Consider the following 26,559-nt stretch of genomic DNA (forward strand, 5'->3'; position numbering starts at 1 on the left):
TAAAGTTTTATTGGAACACAGTCATGCCCATCCATTCCTGTATTATCCATGCTTGCTTTCACCCGACAACTGAGGAGTTAATAGTCGTGACAGAGACAGTAAGGCCTGTAAACATGATAAAGTTGGGTAAAACCTGCTGCATGGTGCTCCTAGCATAAGAGTTTAGCCTTTTCTGTCAGGATACTTCAACCTGAAAGAAACATCCTGGCTTTCCCAGGAGCCTGTTCCTGCTTAAGGGTTTCTCTTTTATTTTTATTTTTAAGAAAAAGTCTCCCCAAGACCTCCTTGCCACATTTATCCGTCATTCCTAGATTGACTTACTAAATCCACACAAAATAATTTATTCTCCTTTTTGTGCTTTTTAAAATATTTAAAGACTGTAATCCCCTGCCCACTAAATCTCCTTTGTTTTCTAACTATTCTTCAAAAAATGCAGTACATCTTTCTGGCTAGTAAATTAGATTTTTAGGGAGCTGGTTCTTCAGTAAATATTTAATGTGTGTTTCTACCATGCAGAACTGTGTTCATTTAAAAATGTAGGATAATGTTGCCAATAAAATATTTTCTGGCTGTAGTGAAGTAGCATATTTCAAATATTGATGCTGCCCTGATTTTAGATTGAGGGTATCAACTGCTACTCCAGCAAACAGCAAAAGGGAATCAATCTCCTGGTTTGTGCAGTATTATAGAATTTAAATTTGGGATTTCAATTCCCACCAGCCTCAACAGAAATAAAGGATGACCTGGGAAAAAAACTACTCTGTCTCCAAATCACAGCAGAAACTCTCAGAAGTTGTTTCCCTAAAAGGTGCGATTACCAATTTTAACCTGTTTAAATAGATTCCTGTGTTTCTTTTGAATTTTTCTAACAGTGGAACGTAAATTATGTTCTAGCAATAAAGTAAAATGACAAAATTCCTTTATGGCTCCACAAGAACCAAATTGGAATGAAGTTGAAAAGAGGCAGTGGCAGGAAGAATTCTAAAATGTTCCCCAGGATTTTCCAGTCTAATCCCAGGAAGACAGGGATATTGAAGAAGATAGGGTATTCCGTCCATACTTATGTTATATTACAGGACAAAAGAGTTTTGCAGTCTGATCGGGTCTACTCTGAGCTAACCAAAATGGGGGTTATCTGGGTGGGCTTGGTCTCATCACATGACCCCTTTAAAAAGTTTTCTTCTGCTATTTGCACAGGAGAAGTCCGAGAGATTCAGAGTGTGAAGGCGATTGGACGGGAAGGATGCGCTCCATTGCTGGCTCTAGAACCACTGTTTACAGCAGGTGAGGTGTGTTTTGAAGAAGCAAAAGGAAAGGATGAGGAGAACAGAAGGTGGGGATGTGACAGGATAGTTCCAAATATAAAGAGGATGCTGTTCCTAGAAAAAGGGGGTTTCTAGGCAGATCAAACAAAGTTAAGTGTATCTATTAGCATCTAATTTGATGCTGGAGGTAAATAGAGCTGATCTTCTAGGTACATTCCAGAGTGAACATTGACCTTTTTGTGACCAGTATCTCTTTGGGACACCGGTCAGCTGATTCAGAAATGGACACGCTTTGGTTGTCTGCATTACCTGGAGAGGTTTCTAGACTGTAAACCCCTGGGACCCAGTGATGCTTATCATTTTTGCTGGCTCCCAGGTAGCCTGAAGAGATTTTACTTGTTGCTATCAGCTGAGCAAAACGTTCTGGTGTTTCGACTTTTCCTCTAGTCTATTCAGAGGAAGGGAAACTCGAAATCAGTCTGTGATAACAGTGTAAGGATCATTTTGTTGGAAAGTCCGAGTAATACTGATGACATCAGCTCAGAAGTGCTGCTTCTTTTATTACATTGTGAGTCAGTCACCCACTAACTTATCTTTTAAAGTTATCCATGTTTCAGACTGACATCAATTCGTAGCACCCACGTTTGAAATGTGATTTATCTTTCTGGAGATACCTCTTTCAAGAAGGAGTAAGACAAGGTAATGGTGATAGGAACACATATTTGATCATCCTTTTATTTAAAAAAAATCTGCACCTGCATTTCCATTCTGCAAATGATGACATAATTTCTCAATTCCAACTCTGACAGTGTTTCAGAGAATTTCCAATTAAAATATGAATAACAGATTATTCTGGGGCTAAATGAAGATTTTTAGGCCGAAAGGTAACATTTAGCAATGTTTTACTTTACATTTAATTTCACATCTAATGTAGAGTCACTTTAGAAAAAAAAACAAAACCAAGGTTTAAATGTAAGTGCAAAAAATTGAGAAACAAGGCTGATTTCCACAAATAAAAGTCTAATTATCCAAAGTCATCTGGGAACAAGATTTTCTACATATGTCCACTTCCTAGATAACACAGTTCCCAATGGGATGGGAGCCTTTTCCCATTGTATATTTCCTTGGTCTCTCATCAGCTTAGGGACTGGCTTGTCTACACTGGGCTTTCTGGGATATTAAAGTGGGTAGAGATGCTGCCCCTGTCCTCATTGCCCCAGCCTGCAGTGCTTCCCAAATGGCTTTGGTTTCATAACCCCTTTCTTTGATATCCATTGAAGAATACTTATTCTATCCTCTTAATTTGTTGTTTATATCAGCTATCACCTTGGAAAAATTAAAGAAACAATTTTATTAAAATTATTTATTAAAAGAAGTTTTTTAGAGGTACTGACTGAGAGAGTAGAGTTATCGTCTGTAGCATTAAAATTCAGGGAATGGGTGTTAATTATTAGTTTCACAGGTATATCCTGGAGGACTGAATTTACTGGAAGTCTAACGCCAAACTAAGGGAGATATTCCTGGGTTACTTAAAATAGATGGATGGCTTCTCTTTTCCTTTAACGATGGAAGAATTTTAGAAGAATTATTCCAAAATCAGAGGCAGAAGGTCTGTGTTTTAATGACACATCTAGTTGTAGACCTGAGTTCCATTAAGCAAGAGCGTGTTGTAGACATGTCATCATATTGGGAGTGGAGAGACTTAGAGTAAAGACCTCTGTTTCCAGCCCTGTCACCCACTAGTGGCATGGCTTTCGGCAGAAATTTGCCTTTCCTTTCATTTCATTCCCTTCCTTCTAATAAAAGGGAGTGCAGTAGTACAGTCATCCCTTGGTATCCGCAAGGGATTGGATCTAGGACCCTCCATGGATCCAAAAATCCATGGATGCTCAAGTCCCTTACATAAAATGGCGAAGTGTTTGCATATGGATAGGCACATCCAACCACAGACCTTAAATCACCTCTAGATTACTTACAATACGTAATGCAGTGTAACTGCTATGTAAATAGTTGTAAATACAATGTAATGCTATGTAAATAGTTTTGCTTTTTGGAGCTTTCTGGATTTTTTTTTTTTTTTTTTTTTTACTATTTTCAATCAGCAGTTGCTTGAATCTGAGGATGCAGAACTCACAGATAGAGCCCGATGCTCTAAGCTCCTTCCAGCTCCAAAAGCCGTTCGTTCATCAACTCCCTGAGACACAGTGAGGGGCTGGAGATTACCAACAGGAACCTCTCCCAATAACAAATGATATAGAAAGGTAATTGTGATGCTCTGAGGAATGAAAGAAGTCTGTAAGTATGTAAGTACATAGTCCAATGATCTACTGTAGGTGATAAAATCTGAAAGGTACCATAACAATTATTCTTCTCATAACTGATGCCACTGATATAATATTTAAAAATTAAGCTCCTTAAGTCTAAACGCTAAACTATTCACCCTTTTCAAGTTAAATGTATATATACACATGCATATGTGTATTCCCAAGTCAACAAGAATACCTTAAAAGTATTCTGGAACTTCAATTAGATTATACCCTTTGGGTCTGTTGGTTGAAACTGACTTGGCCTGTGGATGCCTCTGTTGGGAAGTTTGTTATGCAAGTATTTGGGTACAGTCATCAGTAGACTCTAGTTATGGGATCAAGACCAGGGGTAAGAGCTCTGGTGGTGAAGAGAGTATAAAACTCTCTTTGGTAGACTTGACCCCAAGGTAAGTAGGAACAAGAAAAAATTAGGTCAAGGGATTGAGAGTATTGAATTCACGACCTACAAATTGTAAATGGAAAGTTTCCTTCAAAGAAAGACCCTTTTTATGATAAGAGCACAGTTCAATGCAATTACACAGTTAGGATTCATCTGTGTTCCTCCTCTTCAACTTGACCCAGATTCCATTACTTGGACGAAGAATCAGCTCTCCTGCCAGACCAAGTTCTTCTCTCTTTTGGTTGGATTCTACCCAAAAATGCCTCAGAATGCAAGAAAGAATGGTCTTTTCTTCCATGATGGCAAACTTTTGACCTTCAAATTAATGTAAACACCAACATTTTAATGATGGATATATCTCAAATGTGAGAAACCACAACTTCTATTAGAGGAAGCAAGCAGTTTTATGTTTTCACAATGATCCCCGAGAGAATCAAAAATCACTTCAGATGCTTGTTAAAAATGAAGAATCGTGAGTGCCCTGACCTGCTCCCATCCAGTGCGTCTGAGTAGCTGGGGTGGGCCAGGTATTTGTAGTTTTGCAAAATCCCAGGTGGATCCTGGGCTATTCAAGCATGAGAATCGCTACTCCAGAATGCTTTCTTATTTGGGTCTTTAATTTACTATAGAATCACTAAATCAGCTTCGGGTTCATCCATTTAAACCTGGCCTGATTTTACAAATACCTGCATTTGCATAAATGATAAAATGCTAGAGATTCTAAAGCCAAGAGTGTTTATAACGCATGGTGATGTGCCTTCATTTTGTTTAAGCACTTCAGCTGGCCCTGTGGTAAGCATTTTGTGGTTTGGTTTTGCAAAATGCAATTCTGAAAAGTAACACACACAGAAATGAGGCTCAATGTAACCGTTATAAATAAGTTGTCTACCATATGACATATATTCTGTTTCAATCCAAAAGCTACAACATTTTCAAACTCTGCCTTGACGCTGATGAGGCTTTGTGTTATGGGCTAAATTGTGTCTCCCTCAAATTCATCCACTGAAGTGCTAAACTTCAGTACCTCACAGTATGACTGTATTTGGAGATAGGACCTTTCAACAGGTAATTAAATGAAAATAAGGTCTTATGGGTGGGTCCTAACCCAATCTGACTGGTGTCCCTATGAAAAGAAGAGTTTAGGACAGAGACACACACACAGGAGAGACCACGTGGAGGCACAGGGAGAAGACCATTGACAAGCTAAGGAGAGGTTTCCAAAGAAAGCAGTCCAGCTCACACCTTGATCTTGGACCTTGAGCCTCCAGAATTGGGAGAATTTAAGTTCCTGTGGTCTCAGCCACCCAGTGTGGTACTTTATTATAGCTGCTCTCGCAAATGAACACACTTTATGACAGCCGTATTTTAAAATAATCACGTATAGTAAAGTGGAGGGAAAAGGGAGCCAGTTTTTTAAAAGATTGTTGCATGTGGGACACCACATCTCAAGAAATTTTTGTGAGCCTGAAAGGTCACACCTGTTCTGATGGATACAAACCTATACAGTTGCGGGGTCCAGCAGAGAAGGGCACGTATGCGTATGAATGGCGTCCTTTCGAGTTCTCGGGCAAGAACCGTTCTGGCACGAATTCCTCAGGATCAGGGAAGTATCTTGGATCTCTGTGCAGTGCGTAGGGCACGATGATTACTTGAGAGCCTTTCACAATTTTGTAACCCCCTGTCAGGAAGTAGAAAATAAGCCATGAGGATGGGGCAAGACAGACATTAAAATAATCTGCTGTCCCTACTATTCAAACAACAGAATTCTTACCAACGTCACAGTCTTCATTCAGATTACGGGCAAAGAAGGGAACAGGAGGGAAAAGGCGAAGGCTCTCCTTAATAACACATTCCAGGTATTTAAGTTTCTTCAGGTCTTCCAAGGTAGCAGGACGATCAGACTTCCCTGGTTTTAAGTAAATGCATGGGATAAGCAATCAGAGAATTATCTGAGCTTGGAGGATGGGACGTCAGCGAATACACTCATCAAAACACTGAATGTTAAAAACCTATGGCTAAAGGAGGATTCCTATTACCCATAATCAAAATAAAATGAGACATGTTTGGTAAAAGAAACCAGACACCAGAGGTCACAATTGGTGAGATCCCATTTGTAGGAAGTACTCCGAACAGGTAGTAAATCCTTAGAGACAGACAGCAAAGTTGCGGTTGCCAGGGGTGTGGGGAAAGGGGAGTGGAGTGGCTGATTAATGGGACAGGGTTCCTTCCAGGTGCTGGGACTCGGATGACATCACTACTGACAGCGTCTAGGACTGTTCACCTGCGTATTACTGGTTGTGTAATAGAAATTCACATCCCATCAGCTTTACACACCTTTTCACTCATCTGTGGCCATATGCAACGCTGTATGAAGCAGTTTTCCTGGACCCCTCGAACTAATGTCACCTGCTCCTCTCTGCTCCCAAACAGCACCTTCTTCACATCACTCAAGCACACAGCCATGACTCGATGCTTTACGTACATATGTCTGCTTCCTCTGTTACGCAGCGGGACCTCAGACAGTCACATTTATCTGGGCCTCCCGAGCATCCACCCCAGGGCAGTCACATGCCAGGCAATGAGCAGATACCTGTACTCTGTAAGTGATGGGTAAGGCCTCGCTAAGAAGACCGGTACGGGAGGGGATCCCATGTGGGAGCCTTCCGGCTTATGTGGAACAGGGCCTACTGCACATTCTTAATGAGCAAGAACAGCATTTGCTCTGGTGGACGTGATACCCACAGTGTAACTAGTGAGGGGGCCAAACATACCAAATATTTCCTCCAGTTCATTGTCCACTTTTTTCTGGACTTCTGGATAAGAACCCAGTAGATATAAGGACCAGTTTACTGCAGCTGCGGTTGTGTCGTGGCCCTACAAATGTTAAGGAAAAAATGACTTACCAGCAGAGTTGCACTGAGAGGATTAGGAGAGAGAACTATTTTGAACTGTCTCTGGATTTGACAGCTGCACTGTGGCTTCAAACATAACAAATTAACTGGGTACAGGATTGCACCTTGGTGAGAAACCAACAAGCAAATAAAACAGTCCCTTCAAAGGGGAGGTTCGTGCTTAAAGAGACGTTTCAACACTGTACAGAGATGCGTACGTAGTGAGAAGTGGCTGGGCTGTGCTCATAAGGGGGCATTCCAAGGGGACTGGGTGCTCTAGACTCTTTTTAAGGGAAAAAATGTCGGACTTTCATGGGCCAACTTTCCAGATCTACTTCTAGCATCTGTAAGGTAGGCTTTACCTGTCGATGCTGGACACCAGGCAGTGTGCGTGTGTTCTGAGTAACATCCTCAAGAAGTTGATAAATAAACCTCATGCAACACTTCCTGAGCTTTTAGGCAAAATACTAAGTACTCTGCAGAAACTAACTCCATTCTTCATCAGAGAAACTCCATGAACTCCTTGATACAGCTATTCACATTTTCAATGTTAACAGACCAAAAACAGTTTTTACATTTACATGAGTTCTTCAGAAAAAAAATATACTTAGAAAATCAAAAATACTATTATAGCTCTATGAATAAGGCTTTTAGGGGAACTAGAGAGAAAACAAATTATCTCCTCTATGGAAGACCTCACTTTTCCATTTTCCCTGTGTGACACAAGCGATGGTTTTCATTTTTCTTTGGCTAGAAATCTCCAAAGCATTTGTTTCATAAAACAGCTCCTAAGATGGTTTGAGGCTTATTCTGCAATTTTTAAAAATGTATATATTTGATGAGTCTCTGATATGGGTGTGCTGTTGCCTCTTCTCATGCTTGCTGTGTATTTACCGAAACTACTCTGAACTCCAAAGATCTGGCCATTTCACTCAGTTGTTTACCAGAGTCACAGAAGGAAGTGCTCTTGCTAAATAGTTTTTAATAACTTCCCTTGAATTTATAAGCGGACGCCTGATCCAAATGTGTCAGAGAAGTCTGCTGAACTTCCTGTTTCAATCGGTCTGATAGCCGAAGAACACAGGATGAAGCAAAGCATAAAGTACAAAGTTTGCAGACGCACAGTGCGGGGACAGGGCCGGGCAGCAACCTTCATATGGAGGGTCTGGCACCTGGGCACGAAAGGCATGGCGGGGACAGCCTGCCTCTGCCTCGAGGAGGGGGTCACGAGATGACAGTCACACGTGGTATGCCTCCTATTTGACGGGGAAAAGGAAAAGTAGAATTTCAAGGAATGCTGGAGCTGGAAGAAAGAGATCATTAGTCTGGCTGTTTTCGTGAAGGTGAGAGGTTTCATCCTTCTGGGAGAAGGATGTGTGTGCACATGCACGTGTGTGTATGCGTGGATTTGAGTGTGTGTGCACATGGGGATGTGTGCATGTGCGTGCAGGCTGGAGATGTGAGACAGGATCTCCACTTCAACATCGAATACTAATAGCCAGTGTCACGCTTCCCGTGTGCCAGGCACGAGTCTCAGTGCACTTTAAGAAGTCATTAATCTAATCGTCATAACTATTCTGTGAGGCCCATGCTGTAACAGTGAGGACACCGGAGCCCAGAAAGCCTGGAGGAGGTGCCCGAGGTCCCACCTCTAGGACAGGTTAGAGCTGGGATTTGGCCCCAGAGCCCACATGCTTAACACCTCTCCATTTTTTTAGCTAATGTAGATGTCCATTTTCTGCATAAAACTTCTTTTCAATAAAATGCTCTGCTTAAAAAAAGATGTTAAAAACCACTGATCTAGTCCATCTCTCTATTTTAGACGCAGGGGAAGTGTGACAAAGATCCAGGATGGCTGGCACCATCTCATACAGCTAGTGAGCATGGAGCCAGAATGAGAACTCGGTCTAGGGACCCCTGACCCAGCTGGCCTTCCTCCGCTGTGCCCCGGGCACCGAACCCACATGGCTGCAGGCAGAGCAGCTGACACCACCCACTGCTTTCCTCCACTTCCAGATTACCACGTGGTGCTTTTGAAAACCACTTCTTCATCTTTATTCGGCAATCCACACACTGAGAGATTCACTCTTTGTAACATTTAATGCTAGAGTTAGTTTTTGTAAAAACTGTACCCTTTTTTCCCGTGATTTGAAGACCAGAAATCCCTTTAGAATCACAAACTAGTTAAACTCTCTATGAGAGCGCCTTACTGTGGTCTTCAGTTAGGGCAGCTCCCAGCAGGAGCCAAGCGCTCCTTTGCTAGACCTTCGGGAAGGAGACAGTCCGGGGACAGACTTGTGGGTTTCAGAGACTTTTTAAAAAGCATGAAGCACTATAGGGAACTGACAGCAATTTCTGGCTGTTGTTCTGTTTGGAAAAGTCTGACGGGTTTCAGGTTTTCTTGAGAAAACGATGTGTGTGCTGCTGTCCCCATCATGAGTCAAAAGCTTTTTCTGAAGAAGGAAGTTGATCTGGTGCTTAACCAAGCTCTGATATTTTCTCATTTCTAATTATAATGACTCTTCCTCAGTTATATGATAAAGATTAAAAAAAAAAAAAAAGGGAATTGGTTTAAAAATACCCAGAAAATAACATGACAATAGAAAATACCTCAAACATAAAGGTGTCAACTTCTTCTCGAATTTCTTCATGACTTAGCTTGTTTCCTTCATCGTCCGTCACATTTAAAAGCAAGTCAAGAAAAGCCCTGCATTTATTTTTGCGCGTCGGAAAGTCCTTGTCATCCCATTTACCCTCTTCATCTCTCTTCATTTCGTTGGCCCGTTCAGTGATGACCTGTGTGATTTAAACAATCGCATGCTTTTGTTTGGAATTTGTTGTAGCCTCATAATGCATTTTCCTCTGAAAATATACTAGCTTCTTTAACTGATTTTTTCCCCTAAACTTTTCCTCTTCTGTCTAACTCAACAATAACTGAGGCTCTCATGAAAATATAGTAAAGCTTCTTGTTAACACTTCAGGGCATTTTTGGATAAGCCTTTTGGAAACAAATTTCATGTCAGACAAATTCAGAACACGCAAGTGTTATTTTTGCCATCTCCAACTCGGCAACAGGGTGTGTAGTCCACTAAATGGTGCCCTAGAGATTGGAATGAGCTAATGAGAAAAAGTTTAGGTGGTGGAGAGAACGCAGTCATTATGCAATAGACTAATTATAGATCACTCTAATTACAGGTTGTGCTGGAGAAAAGAAACAGCGGGTTGATCAGTCAGTTCACACTACGTGCGTGGCCGTTCCTTTTGCCTGGAATTCCTTCTTCAGATGCCAGCATGGCTGGCTCCCTCCCGCCTTTAAGGTCTTGGCACTTTTTCAGACTGTCAGAAAGACCTTCCCTGATCACTGCTACCTGGTCCCTGGCATTCACCGTCTTCCTAACCCTACTTTATTTTTTTCCATTTCACTCACCACCTGATACCGCATTATATTTGCTCTATAATCTAGTACACAACTCCAACATGCCATCCATGTGGCAGCAGATTTGTCTTTGCTCGTTGACTTAATTCCAACCTCTAGAACACTGCCTGGCATTTGAAGAATGTTCGTTCAATCTTTCTTGAATGAATAAAAGAATTAAAGCCCATAAACTTAATTTGGTTATACATTTCAGCTTTCTTCTCCTATCAGGCAGTTGACCAAACCTGCTAGTGAGTGGTTTGAATGAATAGACCCTGAGTGCTTTGAGGACAGAAAAACATATCTCCTTTCATTCTTGGTGGAACCCCAGGTGCCTGGCACTCAGTGTGCAATTTTCAATATTTATTAAAGGAATAATATTGTCCATCCAAGTTGCAATTCATTCATTATTGATATTGATGTCAATGCATGTAATTTGAGGAAAAATGTGATTATAGTTATAAAATACAAACTGTCGGTCATTCTCCTACTGCCCAGCCATGGAGATTACTCTCTCCTCCCCCGTGGCCAACTCAACCCAACGTCTCATTCACCTGACATCTCCTGACTTGGTGCCCCAGGATCTGTTGGTGATCGGCTGTACCTCGCCGTCAGGAAGCACTTCCATTATATTTTAAACCAAAGTCTACAGCAAAGGGAGAATATATTTAACCTGGCACTTTTATCAGTGCACTTAAATCATAATTTAATGTATATTTTAAATTAAATATTGCTTTGTTAAAAACACATTTTTAACACACGACTGACATCCTGTGTCTAAAATGATATCACCATCTCCTTGTTATTTTTGAATTGGGAGTAAAACTCGTAGTATCTAGTTAATTTTAATCTTTTCCAAGTTGAGATACAGCTATAAATGCCCTTTGCCTTTGAAAATGACTGCCTAATCCAAACATTTTCAAGAAGGCTCTTGTAACACAGCTCTTTGTCTCTTCTTTCTTTTACTAGCACCCTGTTTGTTAACAAATGTTTATAGTTCATATCACATTTTGTAATTTTTTTAAATAGACAAGCTCCTCTACTAGAGGTCTTACTTATTACAATGTTTCTAACGCTTGGTACAGTGCTTGGCACCTAACAAGTGTTTAATTAATATTTGGTGAATATATCATCAAAATGTACTCATGCTGGCTACTTTTTCCCATTATTCTTCAGCTTTTATGTATTTTTTAAAAAAATTTTTTGGGGGGAAGGTCATTGTCTATTTATCATTAGGGTTTTTTTTTTTTTTTTTTTTTTGGCAGAAGTACTGGGGATTGAACCCAGGGCTTGATGCGTGCTCTCCACCATTTGAGCTATACCCTCCCCCCAATTCAACTTTTATTTTATGTGATGCAGACTCCAGGGTCCTTCACAGGTTATGTTAACAAAACATAACAATCATGGACTTAGAAGAGACCTGGAAATGGAGGTGGGGATGGTTGCACAACAAGGTGAGTGCACTTAACGGCACTGAATTGTACATTTAAAATGGCTAGAATGGTAAATTTTATGTTGCATATATTTTACCACAATGTTAAAAAAACAACAAAAAAACAAGGACTTACACTGTTGGTAAAATTATGTAGGATCTTTAGGCTCCTTTTTTGCTCCCGCCCTTCTTTAAACATACAGAACAAAAAGTCAAGCCAGAGCCAGGGTGTCTTCATTCTCTGATGTATCGAGTCACTCATCCTATAAACAGGATAAAATTACATCAGCTGATACATTGAAAATGTGTATTTCTTGAGCACCTATTTGATGCCGGGTGATACGCAGGAATGAGGGTGATTAGTCTGAAGGGCTGCTAAAAGCGCCAAGCTTTATGCTGAACCACGAATACATGGGTTGTTACATATCTAGTGAAGCTTAAAAATTTAATGGAATTTTAGGAATGAAGAATCCTTTATAACACATCCTTAGTAGATGGCCAGCTGATCTCTGCTTCTGTTTCTCCAGGGAGAGTTCTTGACCTTCCCGGGCTGCCTGTGGCTCTTGTACCATAGGTTGGCACGAAACCTGCCTCTTTTTAATGTCCACTCATTTGCTTGATCACTCGTCTGGAGTGCCAGGAAACAACAGGTTGCCCTCTCCCACGGAGAAGTCCATCGGCCACACTGCTCTCCCGAGCGCCGCCCTCATCATTTCCAGTGCAAAGCAGAAAGACCTCGACACCATCTCCATCTTCACCACCAGCTCTGAGGCCAAGTCTCCAGAAGACACCTTTCCTGGCCACTCAGTCTGTTAAACGTATCCCCGTTTTCCTCTCATATCAATTTGATCTTTTCTTTCCAAGCAATTATTCTAATCTGTAAGTTTATATTCATCTGCTGTAACACCTGTCTCCCCTGCTATTCCGTCTGTTCTGTGTGCTCCTACACAACTAGTCAGTATGTTGTGCAGTGACTAATAGATGCTCACTATTTATTAAAATGATGTGAGATGAGCAGTGGACTTAAAGATGGGATACATCAAGTCAAATCCTGGCCCTGCCTCTTAATAGCTGAATAGTCACAAGCAATTTTAAAAGTAGAGTTGATTATTTCAATTAAAAAATACTACATACTCAGAACAGAAATACAGGAAAGGAGAATGAGTCACAACAAAAACAAAACACAATCAGAAAGAGAACAACACTTACAAAACAACAGTGCCCACAGCTAACATTTTAGTGTAGTGTCTTCTAGCTTTTTTCTGTGAATAATTTCTTATACCCAGTGGTAATCAAACTACCAAAAAAATTGTTTGTATATCTTTCTTTTATCACTGAACATCATAATGTAATCTCTTGATAATTATAAAATAGTCATTTAAAATCACTGCATAATCTGGATAGGCCATAACTTACACAACGATTCCTCTGCTGTCGGAATACATGCTTAAAATGATGAGGTTAATTTTTAGTATAATGTTTCACTTTGAAATGATGAAAAAGATACACTACAGACAGAAATTATTAGCAATAATTTTTTTAAAGCTCTAATCAATAATAATTTTAGAAACAATCAAGAGGACTTTATTTACCTATAAACTGCTCGAACATACTCGGAATCACCGTTACTTTGAGCACCAATATTCTTCCCCATGGCTGTTTCTGTAAAACACAGTGAGAAGCAACCATTCAGTTCATGCGCATCTCTTGTGTACATTTCCCCATGGCAGACCCTTGAAAAAAGGCACCTGAAAAAAGCCATGTCCCATTCTGTCCGATGTACTTTAGAATCGCTCTTTGCCCTCTTCTCTTATCCCAGTTCCTGCCCTTCCTTCCCTCTGACCTTCCAGGCACGTTGGCTCTGTGACTGCTCGGTTCAAAGTCCTGTGAATGGCTCTGGAGTCCAAGTGGCTAATTTAGCAGCAGGACCACCCAGAAGACCCCAGCGTCCTTCCTGGTCCCCTCATTCGCCTTCCCCCAGCGAACTGTTATCTCCGATTTGAGCCATTTTATCTTTACCGCCTAACTTTAAAAACAAATCAATGAGACTTACCACAGATTATATCTAAGGCACAAAGAGTGATGTAAAAAAAGCAGTTAAATGCTTCTTGGTTAACGTGTTTTTCAAGTTTATTAACCAAAATATTTGCTTGTTCATTCATGACATCTAAGAAATCTTCCAGAATTGCAAAATGGAAAGTAGGTGTTAACATCTTTCTCCTAGAGCGCCACTTGTTGCCAGTACTAGAAATACAATACATGGTTACAAATAAAAAAGCAACATCTGAAACAAATAAAATATAAATATAGTCAAGTCACCAAATTCTCCAGAAATAGCCTATTCTACAGATTCTCAAATGCTTTGGTCAGAATGACAAAGTCTCATGAATAGGCATAGAATGTGGATACTTTGGATACTGTTCTATATGACATGTATAAGAGGGTACTCATTAAAAATGGAAACATTTCAGAATTTTTCTCAATTTCTCAGTTCTGAGGTTCTAAAAATTAAAATTTTTTTCTCCGCTCTATCAGTGCCTTAGTCCTCAGAGATCCACCTGCTCCATGGTTTAATCTCTCTGGTCTTTCAATTCTCCAAAGTGCCCACAAGAGTCACGGATGGAGACCCATTTCTGGATGCAGCTCGAGGACTGAAGTTACTGTGCTCGATATATTTCTCTGGGGCCGACTGCTTTTGTCATTGGATTTTCACAATTTCCCTGCTCCAAAGTCGCCTTTGCTTTACTCCATTCATACCTCACTACCTCCTCATTCTTCTTGGAAGACTGGGCATTACCATTATTGAACGCAGTGACTGGAGAGTACCATCACCCTGGACTCCTGTCTGTCAAAGGCCCATTGTTAGCTGGACTTTTCCTTCCAGCTTCTCCCACACTTCCTGATAGCACAGTCTTACTACCTTGTGTCAATTCCTGAAATAACAAGTTACCCATGGAAGTAACAGTTCCCACAAGACAGCGCTTTACAAATTTCCACTGACATACCTTGTAAGAAGTCCTAGGCCAAGCCACGGTTCTAGGAATTTGTACATAGAGGATTTGTCGATGTGCTTTGAACTAGTTAAAATTACCTTAGAAAGAGAAAACAATAGTTAGAGATACAGACATCAAAATGATCTCAATTATAAGAATCCCCGGCTAGAACACAACTACTTTTTAAAGCAACATTTCATAACCGTTATTTCTCTTTGATTCATTTTCCTTCTTGTGCTTCAAAGAAATTCAGTTAGAGTTCTCAACATAAAACTTTCATTCAGTCTTGAGGACTAAATGGAGTTGAAAGAAAAGAAACTGCCCATGATGATTCCCTGGTACTTGCTATGAACTGGGAACCAAGTAGCTTCATTTATTGAGGGGAGCGGGGGAAAGGCAGGTGAAACTGGAGGGTGAGCACACCTAGGGAGATGGAAATCACAAGTTCATTTTCAAGTATGTTGCCTTGGAGACAGTCAAGTTGCCACAGTCCGAAAGCAGCTGTGAAGCTCAGGATAAATACTTGAGCTAGAGGTACACATTTGAGTGTCTCCAACATGTGAGTAACGTTGGAAGCCATGGGTACGATCAGGTCATGTGGAGTCAGGGTGAAGTCGAAAGAATGAACATTTAGGATTAAGCCCAAAATGCTGCCCAAGCTTCTTACTTGAGTCCCCGACTCTGGACAGATCTCTACTCACATCCACCAAATCTGCTTCTACAAGTCAGCAGTGGCTGAAATCCTAGGCCTGATCCTCTCATTATCTGCTCTGAACCAGGATGCTAGAGTTGATATAAGAGAAACGCCAACATTTTCACCACAATAATAGACAGACATACCCTAGCGCGGATCCCTAGGAACTTCTGTCTAATTTTGTTCCATGAAGGGAAGCTCTGTTTATCCCATTTTTACTCCCTGATCCAAATCCTGTTCTCCTCAAACCACAAAATAATCTCTCCAGTGTCTTAATAATAAGTAAAGGGTATACAGTCTTTTTTGAGGAGTAACTTCAATAGCACCGATGAACGATATCTGCCCTCTCATTATCAGATTAGCATTCTCTTTTAGGAAAATTAATTTGGAATAAAAAAAATGTATAATGGATATAGTATGAGGCTGAAAAACTAGAGGGAAATAGTCATATTTTATTAATCTTATATTTTTAGAATCTTAAAACAGTGCCTGGCAGAAAGCATGTGCCCACCTTGTAGAACAATCTATTCATGGTTCTATTAGTCAATATCCTTCTTCAGACTTAAAAAAAAAAAAAAGGGAAAACAAATATATTGGGATGTGATAAATGTGTACAGACACCTAGAGATGCTCTTCTCTTGAGGATTCAGACTGCATCTGAAAAGCATTCGCTGACAGCTACAGAGTCTAAAATATTTAATGGAATGCTCAATGTACTGAATTCAATTAGATACAAAGACACAGCTACTATGTCTGTTCTAATGAGCTTCTCACGCCTTCTGATACACAGTGGAATATTGATCACCTTGGCCACTTACACACCTCCACATTCTCTGCATTATAAATGGCCACCAGAGGTACAGGCCCAAGCCAGAGCGTCAGGAGTGGCAGGTTTCGGTATTCTTCAGTGCACTCAATTATTTGCTGAAAAAAATCTGGGAGAAAACATTTAATCTTAAAATCAATTGAGATAAGAATTTTGGAATAAGTTCCTTATTGTATCTTTTTTTTTTTTTTTAACTTTAGGCAAGTCACTTAATATCTCCCAGGGCTCTCATATCTTAAAACTAAACCACATGGCCCCTATTAAATGATTTAATAATGAGGATAATTTAATTGAATTATGAACAGGATAACATTTCTAATACCTGTGAAACAAACTGGCTAGCTGTGAAATGCCAGACGTCAGACACGTTCACGATGAGCCTCACCACGTGAATTTCCCAAGGACCCTGGGCTCCCACCTTTCTCCAGGCCAGGTTTGATGCTGCCCTTCTGTGAGAAGAAAAACCTGCCCTCCCTCTCCAGCCCTGGTGGACGCTTCCCTTCCACTCTTGAGAAACGCTCCTGTCCCACAAATCCTTCGACTTCTCAAAGGTCTCAGGGCCTGGAAAGTCTCTCTCCTCTTTATGGGAAACTCCATCCTTACTGCTTTTTGTCTAAAACACCTACCTTTTCTTCAAGTATTGTCTTAAATGTGATTTCCCTGGGGAGTCTTCTCTGATACTTCTAATCATGAGAAAACTGCAGACAAGCCTAAGCTGAGAAACAGCCTACAAAACACCTGACCAGTACTCAACAGAAGTGTCCAGGCCATTCCAGACATGAAAAAATCTCAGAAATGATCACAGATTAGAAAAGACTAACAAAGGGGAACTCAACATCAAAGCACTACCCGAGATCTTGGACTGGGTCCTTAAACAGGACAAGGATATTGCCGGGAAAAGTTGTGAAACTCAAACAAGGGCTGTAGTTTTGTTCATCATATTACACAAATGTCAGTTTTCTACTTTCGATAATCATACTAATTATGTAAGATATCACCATGAGCGAAAGCTGGGTAGAGGGCATAAACGAACTCTGTACTATTTTGCAACTTTTCTGCAGATCTAAACCTTTGAAAAGAATATGGGAGTTTTATTTTTTTGAAGCTGAAGAGCAAGAAGTAAGCTGGGGGAAGATTTTAAAAAATACTTTGTTTGTAGGGGACGAGCACATACACACAGATACATAAATAATTGGCTTGTGACTGTCTTTTCTCTAATGCTGAAAAAAAGTGTTTGCAACTTAACAGTCCATGTGGTGGGACTGGGTTTAGAAATGTGACCAAAAAAATTGTAGAAGAGCTGTCATGGTGAATATCAGAGTCAATGAACTAAAAAGAATTACTGAGCAGCCTTGAGGACAATACAGGGATTAGGCAGGGACATTTTGTAGTCAGTCCTATTACAGGTCCAGAAATGAGAATGAAGATGCTGGAAGTAGTTTGGGGGGGCATGGGAGAGTCTATATTTCTACATAATTATCTTTAATACTCTAAAGCCTTAGGGCAGAAGGGGAGGTTGTCTCTGCTTTTAGTATTAGCCAAGATGATTTTTTTGCAAATGCGGTTTTCATATATCCAATGTGTTGTTGAATCACTTGTGACGTTAGTCACATTGATGTTTGGCTGGTGAAAAAAATTTACTTGGATTTCTTCTGCCCCAAAATACATTCAATATTTTGGTAAACACTCTCCCATGAAGCTTCATTGTATTCTTGTGAGGTTAAAATGACAGTATTATTTTTCTTTGGTGAAACAGAAGTGGAAAAGAATGAATCCCTCAAGCTTCGGAGTTCAATGTTTAGCCTGTAAAACTACTAGTAAACAATGAATCTGAGGGTGCACTGGGGTCTGGTCCTGGGCTCATTTTAAAATATGTCCTGTTGGGCAAATCCTTTCAGCTCTGGCCATCTTCATGTATACACCCAGGAAAATAACCCGCTCTCGTCAAATTCACCCTCCCCAATGGGGGGGCTGCAAATACCAGATACTTTTGAGAGCTTTCTAACTTAAAATGATTCTCTTTCCATCAACAAAGATAGTATAAAACTATCTCTTCAAAAAGATGATTTCAGTTTTAAAAATTCACTCATAAATAAGAGTTTCTGAAACTTGCTGTGTGAGTTTGCAAGAAGGCCTGGCCATGAGTTTTGTTATCATGTAACCTCCTTAAAAGAGCTAAAATATTAAAGGAATCAAAGTTGTGGTCAAGTCTTGTGAAGGCTTGGGGAAAGGCCTCAAGGGAATCACAAGCCCCTTGTTGGAAAGAGAGAGACCCTTTTAAGCCCCGCTTAAAGTTTCTGCCCTCAAGGCTTTAACAGCCAAGACAGACGCAGAGGCAGCGGTGTTTTGAGACCGGAGCCGCTAGGAGGTGGGAAAAGAAGAAGCGAAAAAGCAGAACAAAAATTTAGAATTACTGCAATCTGATGCTGCACATACAGAAAAAGTTCGTTTGGAAGAAGGGGCACTAGCAATTTTGTCCGGGGTCACAGCGGAGCGGGGTGGAACTGAGACTCCCTCGTCTAGCGGGTGACAGATTCTCCGCTCTCCCTGCGGCCGCACCTCAAGTACCGGTGTCCGCGCTGCGAGGGGGCCGGCGGGGCGGCGCGGCCCGGGGGCCCCCAGCCCTCGGGAGGGGGGGGGGGGGACACGGCCGGCCTGGGCGCCGTCCCTTACCTCTTGCGTCCGGCTTTACCATCAGCGCGTGTCCCAGCAAGGGGTAGGCGCCCTCCAAAGTCGGGAGGGCACGCAGCTGCTGCCACTTCCACGCGTAGCTCGTCACCATCTGCAGGAGGTTCAGGGTGAGGGTGACGCCCGCCAGGGAGACGGCGCACAAGCCGCCCCAGAGCAGCAGCTTCTGCCCGAAGCCCAGCATCCACAGCGCCAGCATCGCGCCGGCCGCCGCGTCGCGCGAGGGCTGAGGCTGAGGGGCGGGGTGCGCGCGCGGCCGGCGCCGTCCGGCCCCGGGAGTTCAAGTGCTCCGGCCCTGGGAGGAGCTCCGGGCCGGGGCCGACGCGAGCGGCGGGCGGCAGGGCGCCGGGCGCTGGGGGAGCCGGAGGAGGTGGCGCCAGGCCCGCTCACTTCCCCCTGCGGCCGGGGGTGGGCACAGGCCTGGCCTCCCTGAAGCGAGGATCGCCCCGGCCCTCTGCACAGGGTTGGAGCCTCCGAGGCTCCGCGACAGAGCACCGCGGGGGTTGTCACCCAGCACGGCCACAGCCTACGCAGTGAGCACCGACCCCTGCTTCAAGCGGAAACGAAAGTCCGGAAAACGACCTCATCGCTCCTTAGGCTGTGCTGATGTAAATAAAGGCACGTAGGTGGGCGGAGTGGAAGGATAATGAAGGTGAATTGAATGCAGCTTAGTGATGGAGAGGCGCCCTGGGGCCAGAGTTCGCTTACCTTTGAGTTCTACGTCCCCGCTGCTGGGAGCGGGACCGTTCGGGCTGGGTTGAGCAGGATGTTTTAAAATTGAAATAAAGAAGCATTTGGTTAGAAACTCAGTCTTTGGAGCTCATTTTTTTCCCCCGCTGGGTACCTAACCTCGCTTCCTTGCACGTGGGGCTGTGGTCCACTCTGCTGGGACTGGCTGCCTGCCTGCCTGCTCGGAGGTGGGTAGCATCCTGGCTTACGCATCAGGTTCACTCTGGGCAGCTACCTACTTTGATCTAGAGTAGCCTTAGGGGCACGACCTTAAGGGCATCGAATGGCTGATTGCGACAAGAGAGAGCAAGGTTGTAAGGCTGTTGTGATCTAAATATTTTACAAAATATTTTCGGGACCAAGAAAAGCCAGCACCCAAGAGAAGATAGGGGTAGATAGGAGAGGATGGAGGTCGAAATCTCTGAAACAGGTTGTAGACTGAAATAAAATCACACAACGTGAGAGCTGTGAGTGAAGTTTTATTTGGGGCGAAATAAGGAGTGCAGCCTAGGAGACAGCATTTCAGGCAGCTCTGAATACCTGCTCCAAAGTGGGGGAGGGGAGAGTCAGTATTATATACGATTTTAGTGAAGGGGGTTCCATGCAGTCAAGCACACATTTAGGCTGACGCTTGCTGCTAGTCAGGAGGAGCAAAGGTCAGCAAAAATGATTTTAGTGCTTTTCTAGATATGAGGATATCCAAGAATTAGGGCTCATAAAACCTCCTGAAAATATCTAGCTATCTGAAGGCCTGTTCTGTAAGCTTTCCCTAGAACATAGATTGCCTGATTCCTGATCTCCACCCTGAACTCCTTTCAGGGAGTGTCAAAGGTGAGAAGCTGCAGCGGCTCGTGATTTAATCCAAGCAGAGATAGATGACGAGGGATTTTTAGTCGGCAAGGTGGATAAGCGATGCCGGGACAGGAGGGTTTGATAGAGGAGTAGTTATGGAGAACTCCCAGAAAGAACAAACCACTGAGCCTGCAGAAGGAAACGGTAAAGGCAGTGAGAAGGCTGCCCCAGTTCTGCCCAGGGGCTGTGTTCCCTACCAGTTTCTCTCTTTTCTCCAGGCAGAGGTACCCATTCTTGACTCTGGTTCTTTCGTCTACACTTGATCCTTCTTACAAAGGGGCTGTCCCTTACAAAGAGGGACACCTCTTCTGGCAGCGGGTCCCTAAGCTATAGGAAAAGTGTTAAGGAAAATGAAACACTGAGCAATGCTCTCTGTGTTTTTATTTTGTTTACTGTATAGTTTGCCCACAGCCACCTGCTGAGCCTCTTCGTTGTAGAGAAAAACATGTCTCAGACTTTTCTCCAGCTGATTTTTTTTTTCAGATCGTCTATATATGCTGACACAGAAAGATGTCCGTGAAATAGTAAGTGAAAAAATAATAATAAAACAAGTTGCAGAACAGAGTATAAAATGTAATGCCCTCTTTGGGAGAAGTTTTCTTTTTTCCTCTACAGGGAGACTAATATCCAGAAAGAAAAATACTGACCAACTTTATGGTGTGGGAATGGAGAAGAAAAACTTACATTTTTATGTTATTCACTTCTATGTTGTTTAATTACTTTAAGACTTTAAAAAAATATATTTCTGTAGTACCTTTAAGTGTTTATCTCCGGGGCTTTCATTACCTTCTCTCTAAAGGGTTGAGACTGAGCTATAAGGTCAGTTATGGCTATAAAAGTACAGGATTTCTGTATATCTGACTCTGCTCATCTCTGCGGACAAAACAAGGACTACAACATACAACTGCTGCCCTGGAGAAGTGGAGTGGGGGCGGGGCGGCGGTGAGTGCGCCCGGCAACAGCAAACAGTGCTCCAACAAAGCAAAGAAATGCTCCAAGTCAGGGAAGGTTCTGATGGGCTCAGGAGGCAGTGTGGAGACCCCTGCTTGGGGCACAGGGTGGCTCACAGAGACCAGAGTAAGAGAATGTTGTTGGGTGGCATGGAGCAAGCTTCTGTAGCCCTTGATCACCAGACTTAGATGTTTTATCTTTATTTTGAAGGCAATTTGTGGGTGGAGAAGAGGGCACTGGAGAGTCTTTTTTAAAGGGTCAACAAAATAAAAGCCTGTCCCTTTGTTCATCTTGTCCACTGGTCTCCTTGTCACCAGTGGGACGCTTCTCATACTGCCTGGGATATTGGAATATTGGAATTTCAGACGAAATCACTCCGACAACCTGGCCTGCAAGAAATACATGGCACCCTCCTTCTCTCCTGGCAGCAAAGTACACAGTGCTGCACCTTAGAGCGTCCAGCAAAAACGTAATGATGCTCAGTGTAGGACAAAGGGCATTGCCAAGGAGAAGATAATCTATCTCCATTTGACCATTTGATTGTCAGCTTCCCAGGACTAATCCAACTGAGTAGAAAGGCATGTTCTTACTTCCTCTTCTGAAGATTCATTCTACAGTAAAGGATGAAAACCTTCCCGCTTGGAAGATCTTTGCTTGCTACGCTCCCCAGCTTGAAATAAGTGCTTTTGAAATTTAAAGTCATGGGCCAGACGTGTTATAAGCTACAGAAAGGCTTTGTGTAAGTTAACACTTAGATTTTCTTAAACTTTATGTCACTTGGAATGATTCCCAATTTGAAGAAGATATTTAGTTTAGATTATAAAAATAAATTCTGGCTGGACACAGAACTATGTCAGCTATATACTCACACCCATCAAACCATCAGTGCAAATTCCTCTTGTCTTCAGTTCCTCTCCTCTGCTTCTCCCCTGAACCCTCTGCAGTTGGACTTTTGCCTTGTCCGTTCCACTAGCACGGATCTTGTCAAGATCACCAGTATCTTCTGTACAGCTAAATCTTTAAGTCATTCTGCAGACCTTATCTAAATTGACTTACAATTAACAGCATTTAACCTATTGGAGTCCTTATCATTTCTTTGCAAAACTTTCCCCTCCATTTGACTTTGAGGAGTCCACATCCACATTCTCTTGATTTTTATTCTCCCTCACCAGTCATTCTTTCTGCCTGCTTGCTAGCTTCTCTTCACACCCCATTGCCAAACTTACACCCCCATTCGGCACCTCTCTCTAACACGCAGGTGCTGATAGCCAAGTACCTCGACAGCTCCGCGTAGGCATCTCGTAGGCGCCTCAGGCACACCTGTCCCAACGTGCTTCCAAGTCTGCTCCCCCTGAATTCCCTCCACCCTCAGTAAATGACCACATCATCTTTCCAAGTGACACACCAAAGCCTTGGAGTCAATTCTGAATCACTTTTTGTCACACCCCACATCCAATCCAATAGCAAATCCTCTTGGCTCAAATTTGAAACATGTCTTAAGTCCCTTGACTTCTCACCAACTGCACCACAATCACCTGATCTGAAACAGCATCTCCCAGATTACATCACTGTTCTCAGAACTCCCCAGCGACTTCCTGTTGCAGATAATTTACGAACTTCCCAGGCCAAAAGGGCTCTTAATCCCTCAGCTCCTATTACTTGCTGATCTCACGCTTATTCTTTACCCCTGTGCTAATTCCATCCATGGCTCTTCAGACCTCCGGGTACGCTCCTGTGTTAGGCTTGTGTGTTTTTGCCTCTGTCTAGAATTCTTTTTTTTTTTTTTTTTCTAATCTCTCCAGTGTTAATGAAAGCTAGATTGGTATAATTAGCTGATAGAAAAGAAGAAAATTATGGCCATTTGAGATCTGAGAATATCAAAATGAGTCTAAGAATTTAAGTCACTATAATGGAAAACAATGGTAGGTTGGGGGAGGGGGAGGAGGAGGAGGGAGAGACCCTAGAGGTGTGCCTCCAATGGATCACTGCTCCTGTGCCTTCTCTGTTCCACTTTCTACATTAATGTCAGGTCGGGACACATGCTCTGGAGGAAAATAAAACAGGGCTAGAGGACAGAGGGTGGAGAGAGCTGCTGTTTAGACAGAAAGATCCAGGCAGGCTTCCTGCAGAGATGACATTTGAGCAGAGGTCAGACTGTGATGGCATGAGAAAGATGATTCAGCAAAGCTCTCCCTCTGGTGGACGAGCACTTCCGTTGTGAACAACAGAAATGAAACCATATGTCATATGTTTCAATGACGTTTATATTCAGCTTTTAGAAAATCAATAAATGTGGGATAGTTTTAAATAAACTGCCCGAATTAGAACATGAAAACTAGTGAAACAAAATTGACCTGAGACCCTCAGCCACTGACGTTACTCAGAGAGGTTCATGACTGAAGGGCTTTTTTAAAAGGTGTGAGACCGTTAGCCCAAGGACGAGGGCGCTCTGACTCTCAGTCAGACTGGCACGTTGCGCCAAAGATCACTGCCGTTTCCTGAAGGAGGGAGTGACAGCTACCAGCGACTGGGATTTTGAGGGAATTATTCATAGAATGAGACAAAAAAATATATGTCAAGATATAAAGGTTTTATACAGATTCCTAGATAAAAATGACATATTCCTAGACAATATACTTTCATGTGCTCAGTAGTGTGTGAATGTGAGCGAAGTATGTGTGTGTCTACAGGTAACTGATGAAGGATGGATTATAAACACACGCTAGATTCTTTCCAGCAAAGCTTAAGAGAATCTTTATTGGAATGATTCCGGTAAAGAAGAAGGTTGGTGAGTTTGACTTGTATTCTCTTTACAATGCAAAGTGTTCCAGATTCAGTTGTTCGCCTGCATTTCTCTCAGGAGTCCAACATCTCAGCCGGTCAGACAGATACATAACATAATACTTGTTCTTCCATTTTTCAAGTGATAAACGGTGTGCTGAGGCTTTGAACGCTCCAGCCAGCGTTGTAGCTCTGGTGAAGTCATATCAAGAGGCCACTTGGAATCTCTTTCTTAAGGTCAAAGTTGTCCTCTGGAAAGATTTAGGCAGATACGGTGAACCTGAAACACAAAGCAAAATTTTCATTAAAATGTTAAAAAGGGGAAGGGTATCGCTCAAGCGGTGGGGCGCATGCTTAGCATACACAAGGTCCTGGGTTCAGCCCCCCGTACCTCCTCCAAAAATAAATAAATAAACCTAATTACTGCCCCCCTGCAAAAAAAATTTTTTGTAAGTTAAAAAAAATTTTAGTTCTCAAAAGGACTGTGTTGTATAGTCCATGCAGATAATATTTTATAAAAAGAAAAAAAATTATTTTAATGTCACTTTTACACAAGTCAGGAAACAGTCATGCAAACACTGCCATTTTGGGTGCTGAGAAGAAAGATGGGCACCCCTCCCTGCTCTGAGCCTCCATCCCAGCCATGTGTTCTCCCAGAGCTGGTGGGTTTGCAAGGACCTTCTACCCAGAGGTGGAGCCCTGAGGCCCAGGAGGTTGCACGGGGGGCCGGGGCAGCCCCACTACTTCCCACCGGCAGAAGTCATGGCGTAACTCCTGCCCACTCTTGGCTCCTCTGCCTCCCGTCTTTCTTTTTTTTCTGCTACAGAACAGATGTTGATAAGGTATAGCCCCTGCTGCTTTCTGACCTGGAAGCAAAGCTTAAGAAAGAGACTCCCTGCCTGCTTGTCAGAGAGAAAGAAAATAAACCCTTAGACCTACAGCAACATCTCTCCTGTGTACCTCGGTCACGTCTGTAGAAATGAAAGTGGCCTCTGACCAGCAGTAATAATGGTGGTCATAAAGTTACTGATAAAAGAATGCACTGACTTAGTATTTGGTGAAAAAATGAAGAGTTCAAGTTTAAAACAAATTCAGAGCTGAGTTTCCTCTCCTAACCTCTGCTCCGGTGCGCCCAGCAGACTCTCAGACACCTCCATGTAGCATGCTGCAGTCAGCATCCCCAGGACTGAGCTCATCAAACTCCTGGGGTCCCTGCCTTCAGCACCACTGTCTACGGCCCATCCACAGACTCGGACTCATCAGCCTTCACTCTCCTCTCTCTCACACACCAGGGCTGTCTTCTACAGGAAGAACTATCGTCATTGAAAACGACAGCAAACACTGCTAGGGAAGTACAAAGGAAAAAGCAAACCAAAGGCACAGCAGCTGAGGAGAAAAACCTCAGAGGAATAAAGAATCTTCGACATCACTACGCTACAGAACCACAGAAGGGCTGGTGTAAACCGCGCTAAGCCTGTGTTGTCCCACTGCTTGAATTACACTAGGTTTATTTTAGGATGATAATATGTTAAGTATTTCCCTTAAAACAGCAAATCATCCTCAACATTTCAGATTATTGACAATACAAATGGTTCATAATTTTTGAGCAAACAGTGTACACCTGGCATCTAACTTGTTCCTTTCCATACATTTCCCCAATAATTATTTTTTCCACCCAGTCTATTATAAAGAAGAAACTGAAGCCTACAGAGTCGAGGCTCTCCTAAGACTGCCCAGCTGGTAGAGTCAGAATGGAAACCAGGCACTTGCTTCCACAGTGGCATACCTCATGACAAGGAGATGCTGCCTCCTTGACCAAAAATGGTGGTGACAGTTTTGAGAATTAAAACATCATTGGCCTGAATTCAGTCTAGAAACTTATCCTTTAAATAGCATACTAGCTGAGACGAAGTATTATCTAAAACTCTACATTATAAAATAATTAGACTATTTGTATTATTTTTATGAAGCATTTTTATAATTAGATCTTCAAAGAGAATCTGAAATTAGAGTTTCATTTAGAAGAAAAACATGGATTTCCAAAGTTTATTATAAACCAAAGGATAGAAAAGCTTTACATAAAAATGTCAGTTTTAGCTTCCACATTGTTGCTAGGAGTTTGGGATTAAAAGATACACATTATTATATATAAAATAAATAAGCAACAAAGACCTACTGTATACGACAGGAAACTATATTCAATGTCATAATAATGGAAGAGAATTTGAAAAAAATATATGTATGTATATGTATAACTGAATTGCTTTGCTGTATACCTGAAACTAACATTGTAAATCAACTACACTTCCATTAAAAAAAAATAAAAACAATACATA

The 26,559-nt window shown here is 42.2% G+C and overlaps 2 protein-coding genes across 6 annotated transcripts in view; both read right to left on the bottom strand.

Annotated features, from left to right (window-relative positions):
• Positions 1 to 1,970: 1,970 nt before the first annotated feature.
• On the bottom strand, positions 1,971 to 22,858 carry LOC102512100 (cytochrome P450 4V2). 3 transcript variants are annotated; one of them, XM_032468767.1, is made up of 13 exons: positions 22,719 to 22,828; positions 19,619 to 19,662; positions 18,896 to 19,004; positions 16,219 to 16,331; positions 14,715 to 14,800; positions 13,763 to 13,953; positions 13,302 to 13,371; positions 11,846 to 11,972; positions 9,473 to 9,658; positions 6,743 to 6,845; positions 5,743 to 5,877; positions 5,470 to 5,649; positions 1,971 to 4,286 (listed from the first exon to the last, which is right to left on the bottom strand). In XM_032468767.1, exons 3-13 carry the CDS (start codon positions 19,002 to 19,004, stop codon positions 4,114 to 4,116), a joined length of 1,473 nt encoding a protein of 490 aa, XP_032324658.1. In that variant the 5' UTR covers positions 19,619 to 19,662; positions 22,719 to 22,828; the 3' UTR covers positions 1,971 to 4,113. The 3 variants fall into 3 exon arrangements, with proteins under 3 accessions (XP_032324658.1, XP_032324659.1, XP_032324657.1); XM_032468768.1 differs by lacking the exon at positions 19,619 to 19,662 and having other exon boundaries at positions 22,719 to 22,858; XM_032468766.1 differs by lacking the exons at positions 19,619 to 19,662; positions 22,719 to 22,828 and having other exon boundaries at positions 18,896 to 19,611.
• Positions 22,859 to 24,172: 1,314 nt separating this feature from the next.
• The window catches only part of FAM149A (family with sequence similarity 149 member A), a 30,079-nt gene continuing 27,692 nt past the window's right edge, over positions 24,173 to 26,559 (bottom strand). For all 3 annotated transcript variants that reach the window (XM_032468771.1, XM_032468774.1, XM_032468773.1), the window contains exon 14: positions 24,173 to 24,503. In XM_032468771.1, coding sequence (XP_032324662.1) covers positions 24,430 to 24,503 — 74 coding nt within the window. In that variant the 3' untranslated portion in view covers positions 24,173 to 24,429. The remainder of the gene's footprint in view (positions 24,504 to 26,559) is intronic.

This window comes from Camelus ferus, chromosome 26 (assembly GCF_009834535.1).
Source record: "Camelus ferus isolate YT-003-E chromosome 26, BCGSAC_Cfer_1.0, whole genome shotgun sequence".
Taxonomy (NCBI): domain Eukaryota; kingdom Metazoa; phylum Chordata; class Mammalia; order Artiodactyla; family Camelidae; genus Camelus; species Camelus ferus.